This window comes from Mytilus galloprovincialis, chromosome 10 (genome assembly GCF_965363235.1).
Source record: "Mytilus galloprovincialis chromosome 10, xbMytGall1.hap1.1, whole genome shotgun sequence".
Classification (NCBI taxonomy): Eukaryota; Metazoa; Mollusca; class Bivalvia; order Mytilida; family Mytilidae; genus Mytilus; species Mytilus galloprovincialis.
Window position 1 is genome coordinate 7958143 of NC_134847.1, and position 24228 is coordinate 7982370.

Consider the following 24228-nt stretch of genomic DNA (forward strand, 5'->3'; position numbering starts at 1 on the left):
GCTGGGATATATCCTTACCTCTATTTATAATGAGAATGTCCTCGTCTGGTCAGTTGCTGGGATATATCCTTACCTCTATTTATAATGAGAATGTCCTCGTCAGTTGCTGGGATATATCCTTACCTCTATTTATAATGAGAATGTCCTCGTCAGTAGCTGGAATATGTAATACTTCACTTGGATTTTCATCATCGGATATATTCTGGTAAAACCATTCTCTTCTTTTCACGAAAGGCTGAGGAAAATTATTAAAATAATTGAATTAAAAACATTTTATCACAAATTTATGTTAATTTTTTTTCTAAAATTGAAATTTGAACTTGACTAGTATTTATTTTATTTATGTTGCATAATAATCCATAACGTTGATTGGCAGAAGAAACAATTGGGAGGCATTCCGAAATTATATCTCATTTTCAAATGTACTTCATCATTACAGTACATGATTCACATTATAACAGTACAACAGCTCATAGGAAACAAACAATCAAATTGATATAACTTGTATCCTAAAACGTAAATATAATGAACTAATTCTGTGTGATATATTTTTTTTTTTTGGTAAAAAAATGTATATATTAATTAGGACATTAGTTTTCTCTTTTGAATTGTTTTGCATTTGTGATTTCAGGGACTTTAAAACCTGACTATGGGGTATGTTCTTAGCTCATTGTTGAAGGCCGTAAGGTGATCTGTTAATGATTATTTCTGTGTCATTTGGTCTCTTGTGAAGAGTTGCCTTATTGGCAATCATACCACATCTTCTTTTTTATTTTCTATTTTCTAAATATAAATCATGCAATTCAAGATGGCAGCTAGTTCGTTTTTACTACCATACAACATTAATGCGGTAACATGTCTATAGAGTACTTATCTATAACTAGCATTGTTAGACCATACTGTTTGTATCAGGTTAAGACACTGGTATTATACACCACTAATAGTTAAAAGCTGCAGCTTTGTATGTGACAATTTTCACTTAAAAATTAATTTGGTACTATGCACAATTAGTTATACAAGCATATTTTGGGTACAACTTAATTAGACACTCTTATAGTGACTGTCATTAATGCTAAATATACAAAATTCCTTGAGCGCAATATGGTGCCACTATTAATCCATCATTCTGTCCCTGCAGCATGTGCAGAATGTTTAAGAAGGACTATGAATTAGGAGCTGTCAATTATGTGGTTTTTTTTGCATTACCTATACTTTTTGTTTGTTATATATGATACACATAATAAACATGAAGTTATGGTACCTGGAGTCACCTCTTTGTCATTAGTTATCTGTAATACTGTAAATTCAAAAATTATTGAGATGTTTTTTATTATTGCAAAAAATGCAACAGGGTGATCATCGCAATAATTTAAACTCGCATTTAGAATTTTTTATATATGAATTAAAACTAGATTTTTCTCCATATCGCAAAAATTAACATTGCATTTTAGTCTAAAATGACAAAATCACAATAATACCTGCATGTCACTATTTCTTAAATTACAGTACTCATAGTCTCATATATATGTTACAGTAAATAGGTGAAATTAGGAATTACATGTAATTACTAAAATTTAGGAATTACATGTAATTCCCGATGCACTTAGTAAATACAAGTAATTCCTAAAACTGCCCAGTTATTACCAGTAATTACTAATTTTTAAATGATTTTTTACACCTATTTACTAACTGTTAAAACAATGTTGTAATATGGTCAGCTGATCATAATAATAATAATCTTTATTCTCATAAACCATAAGGTACAACGGTACAGAGATATACATACATATAGCAATAAAAACAAACTTATTTATAATAACATCTTATACACAAACATACATACACACAGGCATACACTAACTATCGTTAAATACACACATACACATATATTAGTATGTACAGAATATACAAAATGGGGGTTATGTTATTGCCTAGAGAACAAATGATTTATTTATTTGGCGTATAAATCTACATAATTTTTCTAATTTAAACTTGTTAGTACAACTCATTATTTCTTTGAATTTTAAAATATTTGGCCTTTGCCACAAATTTTTATCAATTAGTTTTTCCTGTTATTTTCAAATAATTTACATTCCAGAATATAATGATATTCGTCACCAATACAGTTATTATTACATTTCAAACATTTTCTATTTTCCCTTTCTATACCATTCCACCGTCCTGTTTCTATAGGAAGTCTATGATTTGTGGTTCTAAACCTGCACAGCGTATAGATATCTTTATCTTCTAATATATTTAAAAAACATTCAAACTGAAATGTCTCCTTAATTAATCTATAATTTATAGATTTTTTGGTGAATTTAACATAAGTGAATGCAATTCCTGTCTAAATTGATCATGTAGGCGCATCTTTATCGAAGGGATAAGCCAATCTGAGCTAGGAAAAAGCTGAGTTGTCCAAATATAGGAAAAGCCAGTATCATCAAACACGTTTCTTAAAAACTTTAACCATGGCGATTCAAAATGATTGTCGACCGACAATTTGTATAATAATTGATAAGATAAATAAGACAGCTTTGAATCCTTTCCAGATAAAAGTCGTGTCCAAAATGCAATCATTTTTAGTTTGATATCTAGTTGAATAGGAAAAATGCCAAGTTCACCATAAATCATATAGTTCGGGGTGGATGATTTTAACTTAAGTAACAATTTACAAAATCGTAATTGTACCCTTTCAATACATTGAATATTTTTACAAAATCCCCATACTTCTGAGCCATACAAAAGAATGGGCTTTACCATTTTATTAAAAAGTTCTAGTTGACAAAATCAATTGCTAAATTATGAATGCGACCTCTTTTTAAAACCTCATACATTGCTTTTGTTGCCTTCTCTGCTTGCTTTTTTATTGCCTTACTAAAATTGCCGGTCCTGCTAAATAGTATACCAAGATAGTTAAATTCATGAACTATATCTATATCTGCCCCAGTTATGGAAACATTTAAATCTGCACAAGGCCTTCCCCTGGAAAATATCATGACTTTGGTTTTGTTAACATTTACCTTCAGTTTCCATATATTACAGTACTCTCCAAATTTCTTTAATATTTTTTGTAAGTTTTCTTTTGATTCAGACATTAGGACCGTATCGTCTGCATATAGCAGAACAAAAAGTTTCAGGTAAATGTTTAACTTATCTTCTAGTAAATCTGAAATCACGTTAAGACCCTGAGGATTTTCCGTTTCTAAAAAATCTTGCAAATCGTTCAAAAATAAGGCAAACAAAAAAGGCGACAAATTCTCACCTTGCCGTACACCACTATCACATGAGAAATAGTATGATTTCTGTTTATTATACGTAATACAGGATTTAATATCTTTATACATATTTAAAATAACATTATATATTTTCCCTTTAATACCATGTAAAAGAAGTTTATACCAGAGAGCCTCTCTCCAAACTGTGTCAAACGCCTTTTCAAAATCGACGAATGCACATAACAGCTTTTTATTTCTATATTTCAAAATTTCAAAAAATTAGTATAGAGCAAACAAACTATCAGTTGTCGAGTATGATTTTCGAAATCCAAATTGATTTTCATTTAGCAAGAGTGTTTCTTCAGAGAAAAGACATAATCTTTCATTAAGTATAGCTGTAAATAATTTACCAAGGCAACTCAAAATTGTTATCGGACGGAAGTTTTTTGGATCAAATTGGTTGCCTTTACCTTTATATACAGGTTTTATATTTCCAATTAGCCAAATATCGGGCAAAACGCCGGAGTCAAATATGAGATTAAATAGCTTCTCATAGATCGGAAGAAAATAATCTGCAGTAGATTTCATGTATTCATTTACTACATAATCTTCACCGAAGGCTTTGTTATTCTTCAGATTTTTAATCCATTTGGCTATTTCTTCTCAAAAGTTATGGTAATACCTACTAGAAGATCAGTGAATACTCTTCGAAAGTGATCAACCTAAAATAATCTTTTTTGTTATTGGTGCATAATTCATATTTCGATAATAATAAACATATAATATCTTACCTTTTGCCGATAATAATCCAAAAGCGAAAAGATTAACACATGAACTATATTATCCTTCAATCATGTCAGGTTACGATTATTTGATCACACTAAGACCTTGCACGATTTTTCTAAACGAGCAATATGTGTCAGGTAGACTGTATCCAATAGTAAGTATAAGCCCTAAAAATCCCTATCCCTTTACTTTCTTGTTTGGTATCTTGAATTATGTCTTTAATTTTAAAGCAAAAAAATCAAGTCAGTAAATAGCTGTAAAAATGACAAAAATAATCAGTAAATACCAGTAATAACTGAATCAACTAGTAAATACATGTAATTACTAAATTGGCTAGTGATTACAGGTATTTACTGAAATGTTTAGTAATTACGTGTAATTCCTAATTTCACCTATTTACTGTAACATATATATATATATATATATATACTAATTCATACCTGCAATTTAATGATATGTATAAACTGGGACATCAATTCTGGACATTCCAATAAGAAATGGAAATGATCAAATATCACAGTGGTATTTCTGAAAATATATCAACTGAGACATCAATTATGGACATTCAATAGTACATCAATATGGTGAAGTCTTAGGGACCCAACAAAACTATTTGACTTATTTTACATTCTAATCCTACAAGGTCCCAATTACATTATGTTGTTTCATTTCAAGAATGTATCTTGTATCGTCAGCCAGGAGTGTAAAGGAGGAAAAAGTTTTACAAGTATTTCAACACAATGAGGTTCTACTCTAACTAACATATGACCTTGCTTTACATGTATCTGGCATTTCACTATATTTCTTTAATTATAAAACAAATGCCAACATTATTTCATTAATGATAATAAATTTACAGTTTCAAACTAGGGTATCTGATGCAAAAACATATCTTTTAATGAATAATGATCAAATAATCTGATCTTTCAGTCAGTTATAGTAAAAATTCCTAAATTGTACTGCTTAAATTAATAGCATGTGTTCAACCATCTTAAGATATGCAAGAAGTATTCTCATCATGTTATATTTTGTATAGGTATCTTAATAATGTAAAACAAACTATATGTGTGTTTACCTCTGAACTAAAGCTTTGAGCACCTTATTATGTTTACAAACAAACTCTATAAATCTTGGAGATGTAATCCTAAAATTAAAGTAAAAACTAATCATTATTAAATAACTCAAAAGCATTTTGAAGTAAACAGACTAAAAAATGTCATGCATTTTTAAAAAAAAACTTTCAAGAAAATTTCTGCTTTAAAACAAAATGTCTTCAACAAAACATACATTTTCTTCATGCAAACAATGCAGAAATTACAGTATACATTGTTTCACTCATTTAGATTCAAGCATCACTGAATAGCCTTCTGTATAGGAAAGACATGTTTGGCATACAAAAGTTTAACTTATTCTCAAGGCTACTTTTTAAAATTTTCACTCTATTGTTTGTATCTTGTTTGTGTTTTTTGTTGGATAGTAATTATACGACATCCCATTATTTTCATATATTTTTGGTCTTAAATAGTTATTATATAGATTTAGATATAAAAAAACATACACACACAATAGACAACACCAACCCCTTATATTCAACTTCGTAGTTCCAAAGTAATAGATGTCCAAACTAATATCAATGGTAACTGCACATGGTCAAAAAAGCCTGATCTGGCCTTAAAAGCATTATAAATGGGAAGGTCAATAGGTTTACTTGTGGATAAAAACCTCCACATTTCTTTCTGGACCAAATGTCATAAAACTGAAGCATAAAATAGAATTATATGCACACTCCAGCTGTCAGCCGAATGTCTAAATGAGATTAGTAAGTAAATGGATACTTTAACAAATGTTGATATTTCTATTTAATATCTTATATGTAAATGTCTTGTTCTGATTTGGTAAGATAAGACCATGTGATATAAAAATGTTTGCTTTAATTGCATATGATAAGAACATGTGAGATGCCATGCCTTACATTGATATGGGTATGACAGGAACATGTGATATAAAATGTCTTACCCTGATTGGATATGACAAGAACATGTGATATGAAGTATCTTATTCTGCTTGGGTATGACAAGATCATGCGATATAAAGTGTCTTATTCTGATTGGGTATGACAAGAACATGTGATATACAATGCCTTATACTCATATTGGGTTGAAAGTACAAGAACATGTGATATAAAATGCCTTACTCATATTGGGTATGACAAGAACATGTGATATCAAATGTCTTACTCTGATTGAGTATGACAAGAACATGTGATATCAAATGTCTTACTCTGATTGAGTATAACAAAAAACATGTGATATAAAATGTCTTACTCTGATTGGGTGTGACAAGAACATGTGATATAAAATGCTTGAACAACTCCACAGATCCTTGGTAATGTAGCACCAATTACATCCTGGTCCTCTAAACTCATATGTTTTAAAATTCCCTCAGATACTTGAAGTTTATCTTTACTACAGTTCACATCTAAGTACTGATAAGCTGCCTTTTGTTGTTGTGGAGATGCATTTGATGAAGTAGTGGTATTCATTGTATTTGGCTTTTCAGCTGAATGAGATCCATTTTCATTTTCAACAAGATTTTCTGTAGATTGTTTTGGACTTTTCTGGTCAAATTCTACTTGTAATAAATTCAACCAGTCTTCAAGAAGCTGCCATAGACTTTCTGCTGGCTGAAATATTTTATTATTGAAAAAAAATCAAAATTGACATTTTTTATTTAAAATACACAACATTTATATACATTTGAATTAATTCCAAAATTTTATTTGTGACATAGCAATGATGACCAAAAAAAGTTGAACTAAGAATAAATTGGCAATTTATTGTTGGTTCATGTTGATAAAATAGATCACCTAATATTTATGGCCACTCCTGGCTTTCAAATTTTTGATAATTCTGTTTGAAAATTAATCAAGAAAAAGCTTCAGACATACAAAATGTCTTCTGCAGTTAAGAATGAAAACAAAACTAAATTTCATGTCTGTAGTGCTTTTCTGGATTGACCTTCAACTGGAACGCTCAAAGCTGAAAATTTGAAAGCCAAGGATTGTCAACTTGATGGACATTCACTGTTTTATTCTTCACGACCCTTCATTTCTATCCTTAACATACACTGTATATTCATAAATTTTTGCTTTTTTGTTCCTTTTTTCCACATACTTCAGTTGTTAAACAAAAAAACAAAGATGTGAGATTAGTTTTTATAATGTTTGGTATGAGCCATTCAAAAAGATATCAAAATTCAGAATGTCACTCTTTGATTTTGGAAAAAATCACTATTTTCAAAATAAACAAATCAGGGCAAAATTTTCTAAATTTAGAGTAAATTACATGTGTTTGTCTCTATTAAACAATTTAAGATATAATTTCAGTGATATAAATAATTTAATAACCTTGAATATCCTTATAGTTTTTGGTGAGACAGGAGTGACACCATTGGCTACTGCTGACTGTATGGATGATGTCATAGACTGGTACACTGATGTGTAAAGTTTACATAGAACTCTGACACAGGTCAACAGTACAGAAACATGGACTTCAACATTACTGGATAAACTGTAATTAGAATAAATGTTGTAGAAATTAATACAGCAGACTGTATGGATGATGTCATAGACTGGTACACTGATGTGTAAAGTTTACATAGAACTCTGACATAGGTCAACAGTACAGAAACATGGACTTCAACATTACTGGATAAACTGTAAGCAGAGAAAAACATAGATTTCAACATTACTGGATAAACTGAAATCAGAATTAATTTTCTATAAAATGATAAATCAAAAGATCAAAGCAGGGAATTAAATGTATGTACACCTACTGGCATATCCCTTAAGGAAATAAATAGGGAATGTGTCTATAGGCCACAGTTTGGACCTTTGGTTATTACAAGCATTGTGTATAAATTTCATAACATTTGGTTGAGCAGATTCAGCATTTTTTTAAATTCATAAAGGGTCATAACTCATAGAGGTAAAAGTGATGCCATCCAATTTCAAACCTGATCTGTATTTTGGGGTCATATGCATTGTGCAGTTAGTTTCATAACATTTAGTTGAGGCAAACTAAAGTCAGAGAACTGAAATGAAGAATTATGTTTATAAAGAGGAATAACTCATGGATGGTATAAGTGATGTCATCTATGTTTAGTGGTTAAAAACATTGTGTATCAGTTTTATAACATTTGCATGTTTGATGCAAACTAAAATAAGAGAACAGAAACCAATTTGGGGGACATAAGGAGGATGGACAAATGTGACAGATAGGATGAACAAAGGTAACACTTAATGTGTGGGCATAAAAAGCCACTTATTCATAGCCAAATTGCTTTCTATGTTAAACCTGCAATTTGAAGCATAAATGGCTACTTTGTCTCAAGTTCAAAAACAAATAATTAGTACTAGCCATGATAAACTCTCTTTTGGCCAATCCATGTGGTAAAGCATCATTAAGCAAATAAAAAAATGCAAGAAATAAATATATATTTGATTTTTTATAGTAGGGTTGCTATATTTATTAAACAGATGATTGAGGAATTGGCTTATTTAATAATTTTACCAAATTTAGGACTTGAAGAAATGCTAAAATATGTTGACCAATAAGTCACAAATGAGGTCAGGTGTCTGACCAACAGGTATACCTTACAATGATGCCTTTAAAAATAAGTTTATTGGTCCTAAAGCCCATTTATTGGCATATTAATTAAAGAAATTTAAAATTAAAAAAAATTGTTATATCGTAAATAGTCTGGTAATTTAATAACTGTTGAATTTTAAAACTTGTTAGTATTATTGATTAAACATTTTTTTGGCATGATATGAAAACAGAAAATTTATTTTATTAGAAGCTGTTTTCTTTATTAATTTTTTTAAAGAAAGTTACTGCCAATAACCTGATGCTTAATTTTCCTAGAATAATTACCTTTGAACAATTATTAACTGTAAGAATCGGTAAATAGTTATCAAAGGTACCAGGTTAATAATTTGATACGCCAGACGCATGTTTCTTCTACATAAGACTCATCAGTGACGCTCAAATCAAAAAAGTTTCAAAGCCAAACAAGTACAAAGATGAAGAACATTGAGGACCCAAAATTCCAAAAAGTTGTGCCAAATATGGCTTACTAAGATAATCTATTCCTGGGATGAGAAAATCCTTAGTTTTTCGAAAAATTCAAATTCTTGTAAACAGAATACACATATATTCATCTATGATAACAGACATTTAATTCTTTTTTATTGCAAACAATCTATTCCTGGGATGAGAAAATCATTAGTTTTTCGAAAAAAATCAAATTTTGTAAACAGAAAATTTATAAAATTGACCATATATTTGATATTCATGTCAACACGGAGTGCTGACTACTGGGCTTGTTATACTATCGGGGACGAAACGTTTACCAGCAGTGGCATCAACCCAGTGGTGTACATAGTTATCAAAGGTACCAGGGTTATAATTTAATACGCCAGACGCGCGTTTCTTCTACATAAGACTCATCAGTGATACTCAGATCAAAAAAGTTTAAAAGCCAAACAAGTACAAAGATGAAGAGCATTGAGGACCCAAAAATTCCAAAATGTTGTGCCAAATACGGCTAAGGTAATCTATTCCTGGAATAAGAATACTTAGTTTTGTAAACAGAATACACATATATTCATCTATGATTACAGACATGTAATGCCTTTTTTTTATTGCAAACAATATTTGAGAAAAAAAGTATATTTGTTCATGTACAATACTGCTAGGCTGTTTACTAAAGCCTTACATTTATCTACATTTACTAGCAGTAAGTCATCTGTCCATTTTTAGTTTTTTATATATGAAAGTAGGAAATATTCAAGAACCAGCTTTTTTTTCAGACTAAAAGAAATGAAGTAAAGATTGAAATACATTTTAAACATGGCCAAGTGTGTTATCATGGTTATGGTAATTTTTCAGACAACCCTTAGTCTTACATTTTTAGGTTTTTTTTAATCATAAATCAATTTATTTATTATTGTGCATCTCTTTTTTTTTAATATAAAACAGGAAATATTTTAGAATAAACTTATAATTTACATGTCTTTCCAAAACAAAGTATAAACTGATTAATGCTTATAAAGTGTCCTAGAATTATTTCCTTTTGAATGTTTATAGTACAACTGTAAGCTATTTTAGAACAAATTTGGAATTTACATGTCTTTCCAAAACAAAGTAACTAATGACTAATGATGAAATTTCCCAACTTTATTACTTTTTTAATACTTATAATAGAACTGTAAGCTATTTCAGAACAAGTTCCTTTCATAAACAAAGTTAATTGCAAATGGTTCAATTTTCCAAGAATAATTACCTTTTAATACTTAAAGTATAAATATAAGCATAAGTAACACATGCGAATTAAGACATCTCTGGTGAGACAGTTCAGGTATTTATCTTAGCAAAGACATTTTTTTAGATTTGTTTTATAATTTATTTAAGTTCAACATTGTATGACATTGTTAACGTTGTGTATTCTTGCTTCATTGTGTTAAATTGGTTATGTCTACTTAACTCTGCTTAAAGACAAATCCTTCTATTCAGATCTACCAATAATATCTTCTTTATATTTTATTTTTACTTTAGGCTAGGTAAAAGCTTTAAAATAAGCAAATAAAAAAATGGGGTCACCGACCTCGTTTTCGATTTAAAACGCCATCTTTTTCACGGAATTTGGAAATTGGGACTTCTAGTCAATAGCAGTGTAATATTTTTTTTAAAGTCCGTATCCAATAAAAACTTGTCTGTTTTGTTAACCTAGTTGTTAATACAAACTATTTTAATAAAATCACCCTTTACTGAATGGAAAACAATAATGATAAGTCGCTATAATAGTTTTCCCGCCCTTTTTTTATTGTGAAATACCTATAAAAAAATAAGTTTAAAAAAAATTGACCAATAATTTCTCCATGAGTCTTCAATAGAATATGCGTTGTTTATATCTAAACAAAATAAGGAAATAAAAAGATGGGGTCACCGTAATGGAAAAAAAGATATTTCAAAAAAGGGGTTAACAATTTGAATTGGCGGGAACACATTGCGCCAATTCTAAAAACAACGTCGAAAGACGTTCGGCCGTTTTAGGCTATATTCTCACAAATTAGAGACAACCCAGTTCTCGTTATTTGCTGTTTTGTTGTTTGTTTGTTTTAAACTACGATAAATTCACATTAATCTACACATGATAGTACTTAGTTTTCAGTCAGTATCACAGACACGTAATATAAATGCGGTGGTTGGAAAACAATGCGTTGTACAAATGTACACACGAATGCTTCTGTGAACATTTCATTTCAGGTTATTCATAGTGCTTATGTGTTGAACAGAAATTCTTTTTAAAATAGTGAAGACATTTTTATATAATATCATTGTTCAATCAAAGTACATCTGAAAGACAAGACAGAATTTTGCTTCCGGTATCATGAATTTTAATTTCGTTTAAGAATGTTGTTCCTTTTTATTTTGATGATAATTACTTAAAATCATTAGAAATCTAAGACTCCGTTTCCAATAACAATAAAGATCGATCATTTCTGAGATCGCCAATCTTTAGTATTGCAAAAATGAGAAAGATCGAGCTTCAATCGGACGTAAACATTCCATCTCCAGACGTAGTTTTAAAAGACCGATTTTTTTATGAACCGATTTTTCTTCAAGTGAAAACGCTTTAGATACATCGTGATCGACTTTTCAATCAATCAATCGATATAAAATTCCAAGTGTTTTATGTAGATATGAAAATAAATCTGCGCATGGTCAGTATAAAAATGTTTTCAGTGTTTATTCTCAAATGATTTGACAAATGGAGATAATAAAAACCAAATTAATATATTCAACGTTTTTTGCGTCATTCTTCTGAAAATATATAAATAGAAAAAGAAAATGTGGTATGATTGCAAATAATACAATGCTCCACAAATGACCAATTGATACTGGAAATTATTAGCTATGGGTCACCGTACTGCCTACAACAATGAGCAAATCCCATACCGCATACACAACTATAAAAGGTCCCGAAAGGACAAATGTAACACAATTCAAACTAGAAAATAATAAAAAAAATAATTAATGAAAAACAAATGTGTGACTCTTTTACAAACAACAACCACTTTAAATTACATATTCCTGAGTTGAGACAGGACCCGTTACAGCACTCGACTGATACCGTTACTTATTCGTTCCTTATTTGATTATATGTTGAAATACATTGCACCTATTACGAAACAAATCTTTTCAATTGTTTTCTTGTCTCTGGTGTTAGCTATAGGTTCTTAAAAGTGAAATATACCTATTAGCGCGTATGTACCAGTTTTAGCGCTAGACCGATGACCTGCTACTTATTCGCTTACAATATGTTTGTTATAGGTCGCACCTTTTTAAACAAATCTTTTCCATTTTTTTTTCTTGTCACTGATGTTATTTATTGGTTCTAAGAGATAAATTAACCCTATTCTAAGGCGTAAATACTGGTTTCAGTGCTCGACTGATGCCCTGTTACTTATTCGTTCCATATTCTCTTTCTATACGTGTGATATTCGGTGCACCTTTTAAAAAAAATATCTTTTCAATTGTATTCATTCAGTATTTTTTTTCTGTAGATTACTCATCTTCAAACGAAATGACCGTTATAAGTAATTTTTTTCTGACAATTCTTTTTTTAATTACTTATGACATGTTAATCAAATATAATATAAATAAATGCAGAAGCATATAATTATCTAATGAACCAAATTTTTCCTTATTCAATTTTTTACGATTTTTTGTCAACGAAATGGTTAGGCTGATTATTTTAGATATGCAATGTATACTAAATGTAAACGCACAAGTTCTTTTAAAAAGATCGAAAACGCGAGATGCTCGTCAGAGATCGATTTTATTTCAATTCCGTGCAAGTGTTAACGGGGTATAATTAAGAATGTCTGCTTGTCATGTTTTGGAATTTTTGTCGGATTTTCGGACTCCTCTGTTTTTATCCATTTGAATGCCTTAAAAAATTTTCCCCATGAACCCCCATTTTTCATTTTATAAATCTTTTACATGTATAATTATAAGTCATTTGTAAAAGTCTTATAAAATTTTATTTATTTTTTAATAGTATTAGAGAACTTTAACTGGTCAATGATAAAGCTATGAAAAATCAAGAGAGAACAAGCACATTGACCCCTATAGTTTTTTTGCTTTTTTGATTCCTGAATTTATTCCCTATCAATACATACTAGTTTTATGAAAAGTTATTTATTTTGAAACTGAGCAGCGAACATCCTTAACACCATTTCTGTTTTGATCACTCATCCTTAGGCATCTATGAATATTGAAATATTCCGTAATGTTGCTAGAAACTCAGTCTTAGTATACTCATACAGCTCAGTGTCATACCGTGAGTATGAATAAAACCTAGTCCGACCTCTTTTCTCAAATCTCCTTTTAATTATTTTTTTTCCATATGCATTCATCTGTAATTCTTCATTCCGACATCTTTTTAACACAGACACGATTATGTTTTTTTATACAAAAATTGCGCACCTTATACATAAATATCAAACAATCGGAACAAACTCGGAATGGTCATATAAAAAAACCTACAATGTTAGAAGATTATATGTTAACTTCTCTAGATGTACTTTGTTTTACATGTATGCGTCATTAGGTTACTGTTTTGTTGGTGTTTATTTGAAATCTAATTATCATATTCATGTAAAAATGTAAGTGTAGTACACATTCAAAATACGTCAGTGCAATTTGCCATATCCATACTTATTGCTAAAGATACAGTGAATTTTGAGGACATGATCAGAAAGATTGATGATTTTCGTACTTTCTTAATGATTTTTTTGTAAAATATCGATGTAATTAAGAACCTACAAAAGTCTATACATGTAGAAAATTAAGAAAAAAGTATTATATTAAAATTTGATTGGCTCATCTTGTTGTCGAGTATCCAGATTCTATTTCGTTTCTTTACGGTCATTTTTGTGTATTTTTTGTTGTTAAATTGCTGTATAGTTGACTCTCTTTTCATTCTCATATTTTATCCAATTCTGGAACATGTCTATTATATAAAACAATTTTCATTTTTTTCTCGGCAAATTAACCTATCAAAATGATTGTCACTCTCTCCATCGGCTCAAAGAGGAATAACTCTTATAAATGTTTCCAGTTCGCGGAAACCGCGACGTCATAAACCACTGACGGCACAGTGCTGTTGCGCTTGTATATGCGCATAAACAATAGAGGGATTTGTCTTTAAGCTTATTAACTACAAATACACTCTTGTTTACATATAAATTTATGCTTTTAAAAGAGTGCCAGATATGAACTAATTTGGCTAAAGTGACATTTGGACAGTTTTGCATGGTTTTCTGGCAGATTTGCTCTTAATAAACATGTCCATCTTTTATGGTGGGATTCTCAATCTTCAAACTCATACTTTATTTTTAACTTTTTTTTATAAGAGTGTCACTGATGAGTATTTTGTAGATAAAACATGTTTGGTGAATAAACTTTAATCCTGGTATCCATGATGAGTTTATTTATGGTTTTGGTATTTACATACATATAAAACTATATAAAAAAAGTAGGAAATATTTTCGAACACATTTTTTCTATCCTGCAGGATGTCACAGTTTTAGAGTTTCGTTCCCTTGAATTATTTAAAAAATATTTCACTTACTTTTCAGACAAAAATTATATTTGTTAATGTACATCATTGTACGACATTAAATTTCATTGACATTTATAAGATCTCATTTCCTTTCAGCTAAACCTATCAAATGATAACTGTAATTGGTTGTGCTCACGAAGTGTATAGATTGATTAATGTAAAGTAAGACAGACTGATAGGTATGTTAATAATCCACAAAATAACAGCTTAGCAATGTCAAATTGAGTCCAGTTATATGTATTTTCAAGAAAGTAGGAATACTTTTAAAAAATTTTATATTTAAAGCCACTGATGTATCTAATAAAAATTTTATTTTTTCGTGGATTTAAGATAACTTGCATTTTTGTGGATATTACATTTTGTTGATTTGGCAAAGTTTGCAAACATTTCTTTTGAAAATTTGTAATTTATTGAACATTTAAATTTGTGGTTCCCCTGTTCAAACAAAGTCTGTGAAATTTGGTACCCCACGAATATTAATGAGTCCACAGTACTGTAAATAATACGATTGACAATAGTATACAAAACACAACCTAGAAACTAAAGAGTGAGCAACATGAACCCCCCCCAAAAAAAATGGATTGATCTCAGGTGCTCCAGAAAGGTAAGCAGATCCTGCTCCACAATGTTGCTGATGGCTTCAAAATTGTAATATCCATAACAGTAATAGGAATATCAAAGCAAACAGTTGAATTTTATGAAAGTTGGCACCTTAATTCATCCTCAGTTTTTGGTACAGATCATGTAACTCAATCTTAAGCATTCAGATAGCATTTTTGTTGACTGTTATTTGTATATTTTTATTTTTTATATTGACCATGGTGTTGTCTGATTTCCTTACAATAACAGTATTTTATTGCACCTTATATTTGTATTACCTTTGTGTTTTTATACAAATTCAATGTAAAAATAAGTCAAACTAACCTCAGAAGATTATGTCCAATATTTGATAGTTCTTCAGCTAAAGCTACCAATATTCTATCTGCCATTTCATTATTCTTTTTACACAGAAATTTCAGCACCTTCAAATACTTAAAATATAAAAAAGAAAGTTTTTATTTAAATTTCTTGGTGTCTGATCTGCAATTATGATAATGATTGTGTATTATTACTGATTGTGATATTTTTACTGTGTATGTATTTGCATGGCCTCGCTGTGACTTGTGCATAGCAAAAAGTCAAATCACAAAAATACTGAACTCAGAGGCAAATTCAAAACGGAAAGTCCTTAATCAAATGGGAAAATCAAAAGCTCAAACATATCAAACGGATGGATTACAACTGTCATATTACTGACTTGGTCAGGCATTTTCTTATGTACAAAATAGTGGATTAAACCTGGTCTTAAAGCTAGCTAAGCCTCTCACTTGTCATCTTGTATGACAATTGCATCAAATTCCATAACATTGAAAACAATGTGTGAACAAAACAAACACAATAGATAAAAGTGTCCCAAATACAAGAGATGATTTTGCAGTGTATTATTTGGTCTCTTTTGGAGAGTTGTTTCATTGGCAATCATACCAGGTCTTCTTATTTTTTATATGTACAGATTTCATCATTTTATTTACCATCGATTCTTTGAGATCTTCTTTCCTGACCATCTGAATCAATTGCTCAAATAATTTAGGAAAATGCATCAGTAAATTGTCACAGGTTTCACAGTATCCTCCCTGAAATAGATAAAATAGAAAGGGTTTATATATTTATAAAGGGCCCATTTTAACCTCAAATTTCAGGTTCATCTGAAGAAAGATTTTGTACACTTTTTAAACACATAAGTGTCTACTTCAGTCGATTCAATTAGGTTGTGTGAAATTTTTTAACTTCATGAAAGACACTTGAGAGTCTGAGATTGTTTTGACCTCAAAAAGCATGTTTATTAGGAACATATTAAAGTACATTGTAATTTTATTGTTTCAGTAAATTTGTCAAATCTGTATGAAATATGTAACAATTGACAAAATTTCTGTAACAAGGAAATAAATGCTTATGAAATTATATGGATATAATAGACACAACAGGAAGATGTTCTTGAAAAATATACTAACAAGAAACTGAAAGGGATACCATATTTTCCAAAATTCAAAATAAAACAATAATGATTATTTCCTGCTAACATGACTCATAACGAAACCTTTTTTTTAAATTTTCGGTTGATAAGATTACAAATTATTAAGCTGAAACTATAAAAGGTTTCAACTTCATGAGGTAAAGTTGACCATAGATGGATTTGGCTAGTGTTTTAGGTTCTTCTTGGTCTTAAGCAGATCAACTGTTTTGGAACTTACACATCCTTTTAAGCTTTCAAATAATCAGCATTGAGCATTTCTTATGAAAGGTAGTTCAGTAAAAGTGTTTAGGACGCATAAAATTATTAATTGTTATTTTTGTCTCTCTGTGTAAACACAATATAAACTTTCCACCAGATGAAAACTATGAATGTAATGAAATTGTCATATTTCAGATTAATGGATAATCAGTTTTGTATTAAGAAAGGTTAAGAATTATGCTAATAAATCTTATGCATACCTGCCAACATTTTAAGATGCCCATGGGGGTTTTATGGCCAAGGTGGCTCTCAGTCCTAAAAAAACTTTAAAGGGACCATCAAATCTATTTCAATATTGTTTATTTGCTTCTTTAAGGTGGTACCTAACACTACAGGGAGATAACTCTGTAAAGTCAGCTTAACGTTTTAATTACGTTGGGTTGTAAACGGAATATTAAGCTTCTCAATGATCAAAACTGGTGTTTGTCAAATTGCTATATAACCAGTGTAATTTTTCTGATAAAACGGTTGGTTCAATTTTTTTGAAAGTTTTATATTTTTGTCAAAGGGTCAAAGTAAATACTTTGTCAAAATTTTATGAAAATTAAACGAGCCAAATTAATTTAAGTGAAAGTGTTGGGTACCACCTTAAGTGACAGATGGCAGGTATATATGCTTATGACATAGAAAATATATGTACACTGAGAAAATGAAATCACTTCCAATGTATGCTGGAAGTTAGAACCCTTTAACACATATTAATTGCAGTATACATTGATACTTTTGCATATAATTGTTCTTTATTCTTCTTTTATGGATACCAAAGTAAAAAGATGATAAATCTGTCAATATTCATGTTGTTCAATTGTTTATAATACTTCATTGTTTTCCTTTTATCTAGCTCAAAAAGAAAACATTTCATTATTTTTATAAACAGTAAACTGTGTTAAATTTTTGTCAGTGTAATACACAACTTCACAACCATCTGGTGGAAATGAACCATTGTTGTGTTCAATTTTAACTGTCATTTAAGACAGGAACATGTATTATTATTACAAAAGTCTATCACTGCTCTCCTCTAATGTATTTTTATTTTCTTATAGAAACATACAAATGTACATTCGATAAAGTGTGACAATGGCAACAAATAAAAGTGAATCATTACATCTTTACAAATTCTTGTGTCAGAAGATTGGATCTGAACAGATTGTGAGACAAAGGCGGCTAACTTCCACAATTGTTGACATAGGAAATAACTCATATATAAAACAAATCTGTAGTGGAAGCAAAGGTGAAGGGCTTAAATTAAAAGGCAGTGACTTGGATTTAATGTATATTTTTTCTACTTTAAAAGTTTATGAATCGGCTAGAGATATTGTTCCTCGAATCAATATGCCTTATCCTCTTGTTATGGATACAGAGGATGTATCTCCATGTTTCACAAAGCTACGTCCTATCTTCAATGATCTAAATACATTCTGTAAAGTAATACAAAACATAGTGCAGATTGATAGCTTTGGAAAATATTTTCTTTCCAGTAAATTATTTAAAATGCATCTTTTTGGAGCATATTCAAACTTAAAAATACATGGGCCATGTTTATCTGACAATGATAATATTTTTGACATTGCAGTAGTTCTTCAATGTGATCACTGGATATCTCCGGCTCAACCTTGGATAACTAGATCGCGTAGGACATGGCCTTTACCAGATATAATTTCCAAAATAACCTCCTGCGGTGTTTTATTTGTTCCAATTGGGTATAAAGGGTCAGTGAATGAGGAGGAAGAGTGGCGAATATCATTTTCAATTGCAGAAAAATTCCTCATATTTTCGTTCAACCATACCCAATTATTATGCTATGCTTTGTTGAAGATTATACTCAAAGAAATAGTAGAAAAGCATGAAGATTTGAAAGGTTTACTGTGCTCATATTTCTTAAAAACACTGATGTTTTGGATTATAGAGGAATCACATACCTACACCTGGAGGCCTGACAACATCATCTCATGTTTCAAGGCATGTTTACAAAGACTTATTTATTGTATACAATATTCAACTTTGTTACATTATTTTATTCCAGACAATAATTTATTCTATTTACGATTCAATTCTTTGAGCAAACATATATTGATCAGCATCCTGGATACTTTATATCAGCAACGACAAGGATTTCATTGGTTAGCATTATCAGAGACTTTATCTGATTATCCCAGATTAACTAATCATTCACCAATAAATGAACATATCATGGAATTTATAGAAACACGTAAAAGTCCGTTTCTTAAAAATGAATATAAAGTTCTACTGTGTAATATGCTACATTATTCCAGAACTGATTTATCTGTAGGTTTATTTACTTCATTTTTTTCTAATGCCTTTCATGATTTTCCAGACACACAACAAACAAATTACAAATTAAATAACAAAGTCCAATACTATAAGTACAAACATGACCTCAGTCATCTGTTGATAGGCGTACAATCAGATGCAGTATCTGGATGGATGAAATTAGCATCATATTTTTATGTTCAGAAAAACTATATAACAGCTTTATTTCTATTAGATTATTCTTTGCTGAAGTGCACAGATGAAAAAATAGATAGTTCATTAGTACACATGTATCATGAGGTAAAAATAAATTGGAATCCGAATCAGGAATATGTGATGAAACTAACAAAGCACTGGAAACTTTACACAGTACTTAAAATGCTGGTTGTTCAGTGCATTACATTTTCTGTTGAATCACCAATCATTCCACCAGAACTACAAATGAAGGTAGGAAAACTTCCTGTTATATTTCCTTCAATACATTTTGCACATTTCCTTCATTTCCTGTGTTACTTTCATTTACATGATCTTACATCTTGTACATATGCTTTACATGAACTAGAACAATCAAGTTTAGAATGCCATAAAAATGGTGATAGATTATATGTCATGACATTTCTTGGCATAGCTTATCAGATGATAGGTGAGACCAGCTTAGCAAGACAACAGTTCTACCATGCTGACCAAATTAGACAGGAAATTTACTATACCATGTGTAATTAATAATCATGCTTTTAAATGATTTCAGAATCGAGAAATTGAATAAAAAAATTACCAAATCCAACACAATTTTTTAAATCACAGAAACAAGTTGTTTGAGAAATAAAAATGTTAACATTTCAGAAAGTGTTTATAGCATTTTCTTAAAATTTCCCACAAATTTGATTTTTTATTGGTTAAGGGGGCTCATAGGAATAAATCATTTTCTTTAAGTATAGGATTTCGCTATATTTTTCTTCGAAAGAAGAATACATTTTTGTAAAGGTACTTTTTTCTGTTGAACTAATAGGAGGAATAAAGGTAATATCGAAATAAAAAAAGAACTTAATTACAGAAATCGCTCAAATTTTTCAATAATTTAGTTTGAGTACAGCTTATTTGAAAAAAATAATAAAAACTGTAGGTCACCAATGATTTAAAAAAGATATTTCAATTTTAATGCAAAAAAGTGGCATTTTTGCACCAAAGGGAGATAATTTGGAGCTTTTTCAATGATATCTTCATTTTAAAATTCATCTGCAGCTTTTTGAATGATTTTTGTACCATATGATAAAGTAGCAACTAATAAAGTAATAAATAAAATTTGTAATGAAAAAAGAATTAAAAAATCTGAAATTTTTGTACCCTTGAGCCTCCTTAAATGACATGGGCTCCTTTTAAATAAAACAACAACTATATATACATTGTACATGCAGAAATTATCTAATGTAGTTTTCATAAGACCTAGAAAATTGTATATTACACTTATATTCATTAATAAAAGTTGTTTATATCTTGTCATTATCTTAGTGTCTCTCTAGCAATAAAAGGGATAACCGGAATTATAATGAGATTGCTCTCCATGAATGTCTCCCATGCTGTATCAATGAGAAAGTAAATTATGTGTAATTATCATAAATTTAGTAGTAAATACAGTAGTTTTGAATATTTGATAAATAGCCTGCTGTTTAACCCATATCGCGCAACTTTATCATACCCTTTATCACACCCCTACAAAAAAATCAATTTTTAAATTAACTCCTTTTTAATTTATGCAAGCTTCAACAGAAATATTTTTTTCAAAATGGGTCCTAAATGAAAGGTCATTCGGGCAAGACGCAATTTATTGAGTGACGTCATTGTTTTAAACGTGACGTCACAAACGTCGAGTTTTCATATTTCAGACACACGAAATGCAACAGTAAAAAAGAACTTAATGAAATACCATACAAAACACACAAAAAATACAATAAAAAACATTTTTTAAAACAACAGCACGCAAATTGTAAGGTAACCCAGGTGCTTCGGATGATTAATTGAGCAGTTCTCTTAAAACAAGACAAAAGAAGAACTGAAGGTAACCCAGGTGCCAGGAATCAGAAAGCAGTTCATATATACTCTCCTGTTGAAATATATGATAAAGCTCATAAAACATGACAAAATCCGTAGCATATTCCGTATCATCCCGAGATACCAATATCATCCCTCGGGCCTAAAGGCCCTCTGGCTGATATTGGTATCTCGGGATGATACGGCATATGCTAAAGGCCCGAGGGATGATATTGGTATCTCGGGATGATACGGAATATGCTACGGATTTTGTCATGTATTATTCTCTATTTATAGACTGAGTATACTACATTATAGACAAAATATGGTTCAAGTCCCAAAACTCCCATGAAAATGATCACATCAAAGTGACAGTATCATGTAATGATAAACTACACAGAACAGAATTTAACAATCCTTCCAAGTATGAGAGCTGAATGTCAAATGGTCTCTCAGGATTTGTGTTCACAATTACAATACTCCAAAAAATATTTAAAGTCCCTAACTCCTGTAAAAGTAGTCAGTTCAAAATGAAGATACAATATTTCAACTACCGGTACACATGATAGCAAATAATCCTACTGAATACAAGAGCTTTCTATCATATAGCCTCTGAGGAAGTGCGTTCACAGGTAAAATAATTGTCAAAGTCCTGTGACTCTCGTAAAATATTTAAATCAAAATGACCGTGTAATATGGTCAACTATACATATGATGGCAAATATTACAGTATAGCTGGGTTATTTTTGCTGGTGTAAAATTTGGCAATTTTGATTGAATAAGGCATACAAAATATATTGGCGGTTATTATTTGGTGGATTAAAACTTTTATCGATACTTTTGCATGTGAACTTTTAAATTGGCGGAATTTATTTTTTGGCGAAAATAACCGCCTATACGGTAGTACCAAGTATGAGAGTTTTCTGTCATATAATAGAGGAGTTGCCTTTACAAGTTGCTATTGTTACAGTACTCCAAAAAAGTCCAACAACATCCATAAAAATAGACCATCCCCATGGCAGTACAATATGACCAAAAACACATGGCTGTAAACACTCCTACCAAATATGAGAGTTTTCTGTTAAATGGTCTTAGAGGAGTTTTGTTCACATGGTGTTATTGTCCTAATACAAAAGATAATTAGCTTATGTTTGTCTACATACCATGATGGCAAACAATCCTACAAATAACAAATCTTTTGGTAAAACAGACCCAGTTGAGTTGTTTTCACAAGGTGTCAGTGTTACAATACAAAATAAAAGAAGAATGTGTTTGAGGACACAAATGCCCCTACTCAAGCTTTGCAATTTTAAAAAGTTTAAAAGGGGCATAACTCTATATCGGTAAGCGACACAGTCCAAAATCAAACTCTGTCTGCTAGTTTTGGTTCCTATAACTCACATAAAATTAATAAAAAAACAGAATTCCAATGTCCCCTGTGTTGTAATTTATATATCTAAGGGGCATAACTCTTTTGATAGTCAACCATTATGAAACTTGTGCAAGATATTGCTAAAATCAACCTATAGTACAAGTTTTATAAAATTCTGGTAAGAATTGTACCTGTGTTATTGAGGTCAAGGTCAGATAAAACTTGTCAGTCAGAGGGCGCATTACGTTTGCGCGCATTTAGGGATTAAAATGTTTTACGTTTGCGCGCAGCTTTTGCCTACATTTGCGCGCATTTATCTTACAGGTAAACCCAAGTAAAAAAGGGTCTATAATAAAACGTAAATAACATCAAAATCTAAATGACTATAATTTTCATATTAGATACGAAGTTAAAAAGCATTAACTTTGAAAATATATTTTAATTATATATTGTTTATATATATTGAATTCTAAGACAAAATATAAAGTGTTCATGATAAATTCCGTTATAACTAAGAGCATACATGTAACTTCATTGCGAATTTGTCAAGGTGAACAAGTACCCCGAATAGCGATGTCTTTTAAATTCGTAAATAATTTTTGTTTTTTGATTTTAAGTTTTGTCAAGGCACAAACAGTTGAAGGTTGTTTTTTTTTTATAGCAAATTGGGGGGGGGGGGTAAATCATTAGTATGTGATGAATATAAAACTTTTCGTATTGATAGAATAACCGACTTATTCTGCTTGAATCCCACTCGTTGGTGAGTAGGTGACTTAGACAAATGGAAAGGGTACTTTTGAACAGATATATCATGTTAAGGAGGGGTATTTGCGAAAAATACCAGTCGAGAGAATGTTAAATTTCACGAGCCGTAAGGCGAGGGAAATTCATTCTCAAGACTGGTATTTTTCGCAAATACCCCTCAATAACATGATATATCTGTTTAATTACACCGAATGTTAATGTACTAAAACGCATTGATGATCGTGACATTACAAGCGTCCAGTTGGATAGAGTATTTTTTGGCAAATACCACGGCAGAGAGGGTAAAAAAGGCATATCCTTTTAGCAAATACCCCGGCGGCGTTAAAAATGAACGATATTCATTTGATAACAGTAAATTGGTGAAAAATACACTGGCTATTAACCAATCAAAACCCCGGATTCTCACATAAGGTGTAATTATACTTAAAAATGATTGAATACATTTATAAATAAATAAGTATTATTACCTGTGCTTACCTGAGTTAACCTGTCAAATAAATGCGCGCAATTGTAATCAAAAGCTGCGCGCAAATGTAATGGTAATGCGCGCAAACGTAATGCACCGCAGTCAGAAATGTTCACCATACAACTATTACCAAATACAAATTGCCTAAGGTTTATAGAATCTGCGTGAGACTCGACCATGTGTGTCTATCAATTGAAAAACAAGAATGTTTCGCTTGTATACTGATGCCCCATCGACATTATCATTCTATATTCAGTGGACTGTGAAAATAAAAATACTGTATATATGTCCCAAGTGT

At 30.4% G+C, this 24228-nt stretch overlaps 1 protein-coding gene across 1 annotated transcript in view; it reads right to left on the reverse strand.

Moving 5' to 3' along the window:
• The window catches only part of LOC143048850 (E3 ubiquitin-protein ligase HACE1-like), a 72331-nt gene that overhangs the window by 15073 nt on the left and 33030 nt on the right, over positions 1-24228 (reverse strand). The window contains exons 6-12 of the mRNA XM_076222719.1: positions 16268-16369; positions 15621-15727; positions 7411-7573; positions 6329-6687; positions 5080-5148; positions 4445-4532; positions 124-235 (exon numbers count right to left, since the gene is read on the reverse strand). Of these exons, the coding sequence (XP_076078834.1) occupies positions 124-235; positions 4445-4532; positions 5080-5148; positions 6329-6687; positions 7411-7573; positions 15621-15727; positions 16268-16369 (1000 nt within the window). The remainder of the gene's footprint in view (positions 1-123; positions 236-4444; positions 4533-5079; positions 5149-6328; positions 6688-7410; positions 7574-15620; positions 15728-16267; positions 16370-24228) is intronic.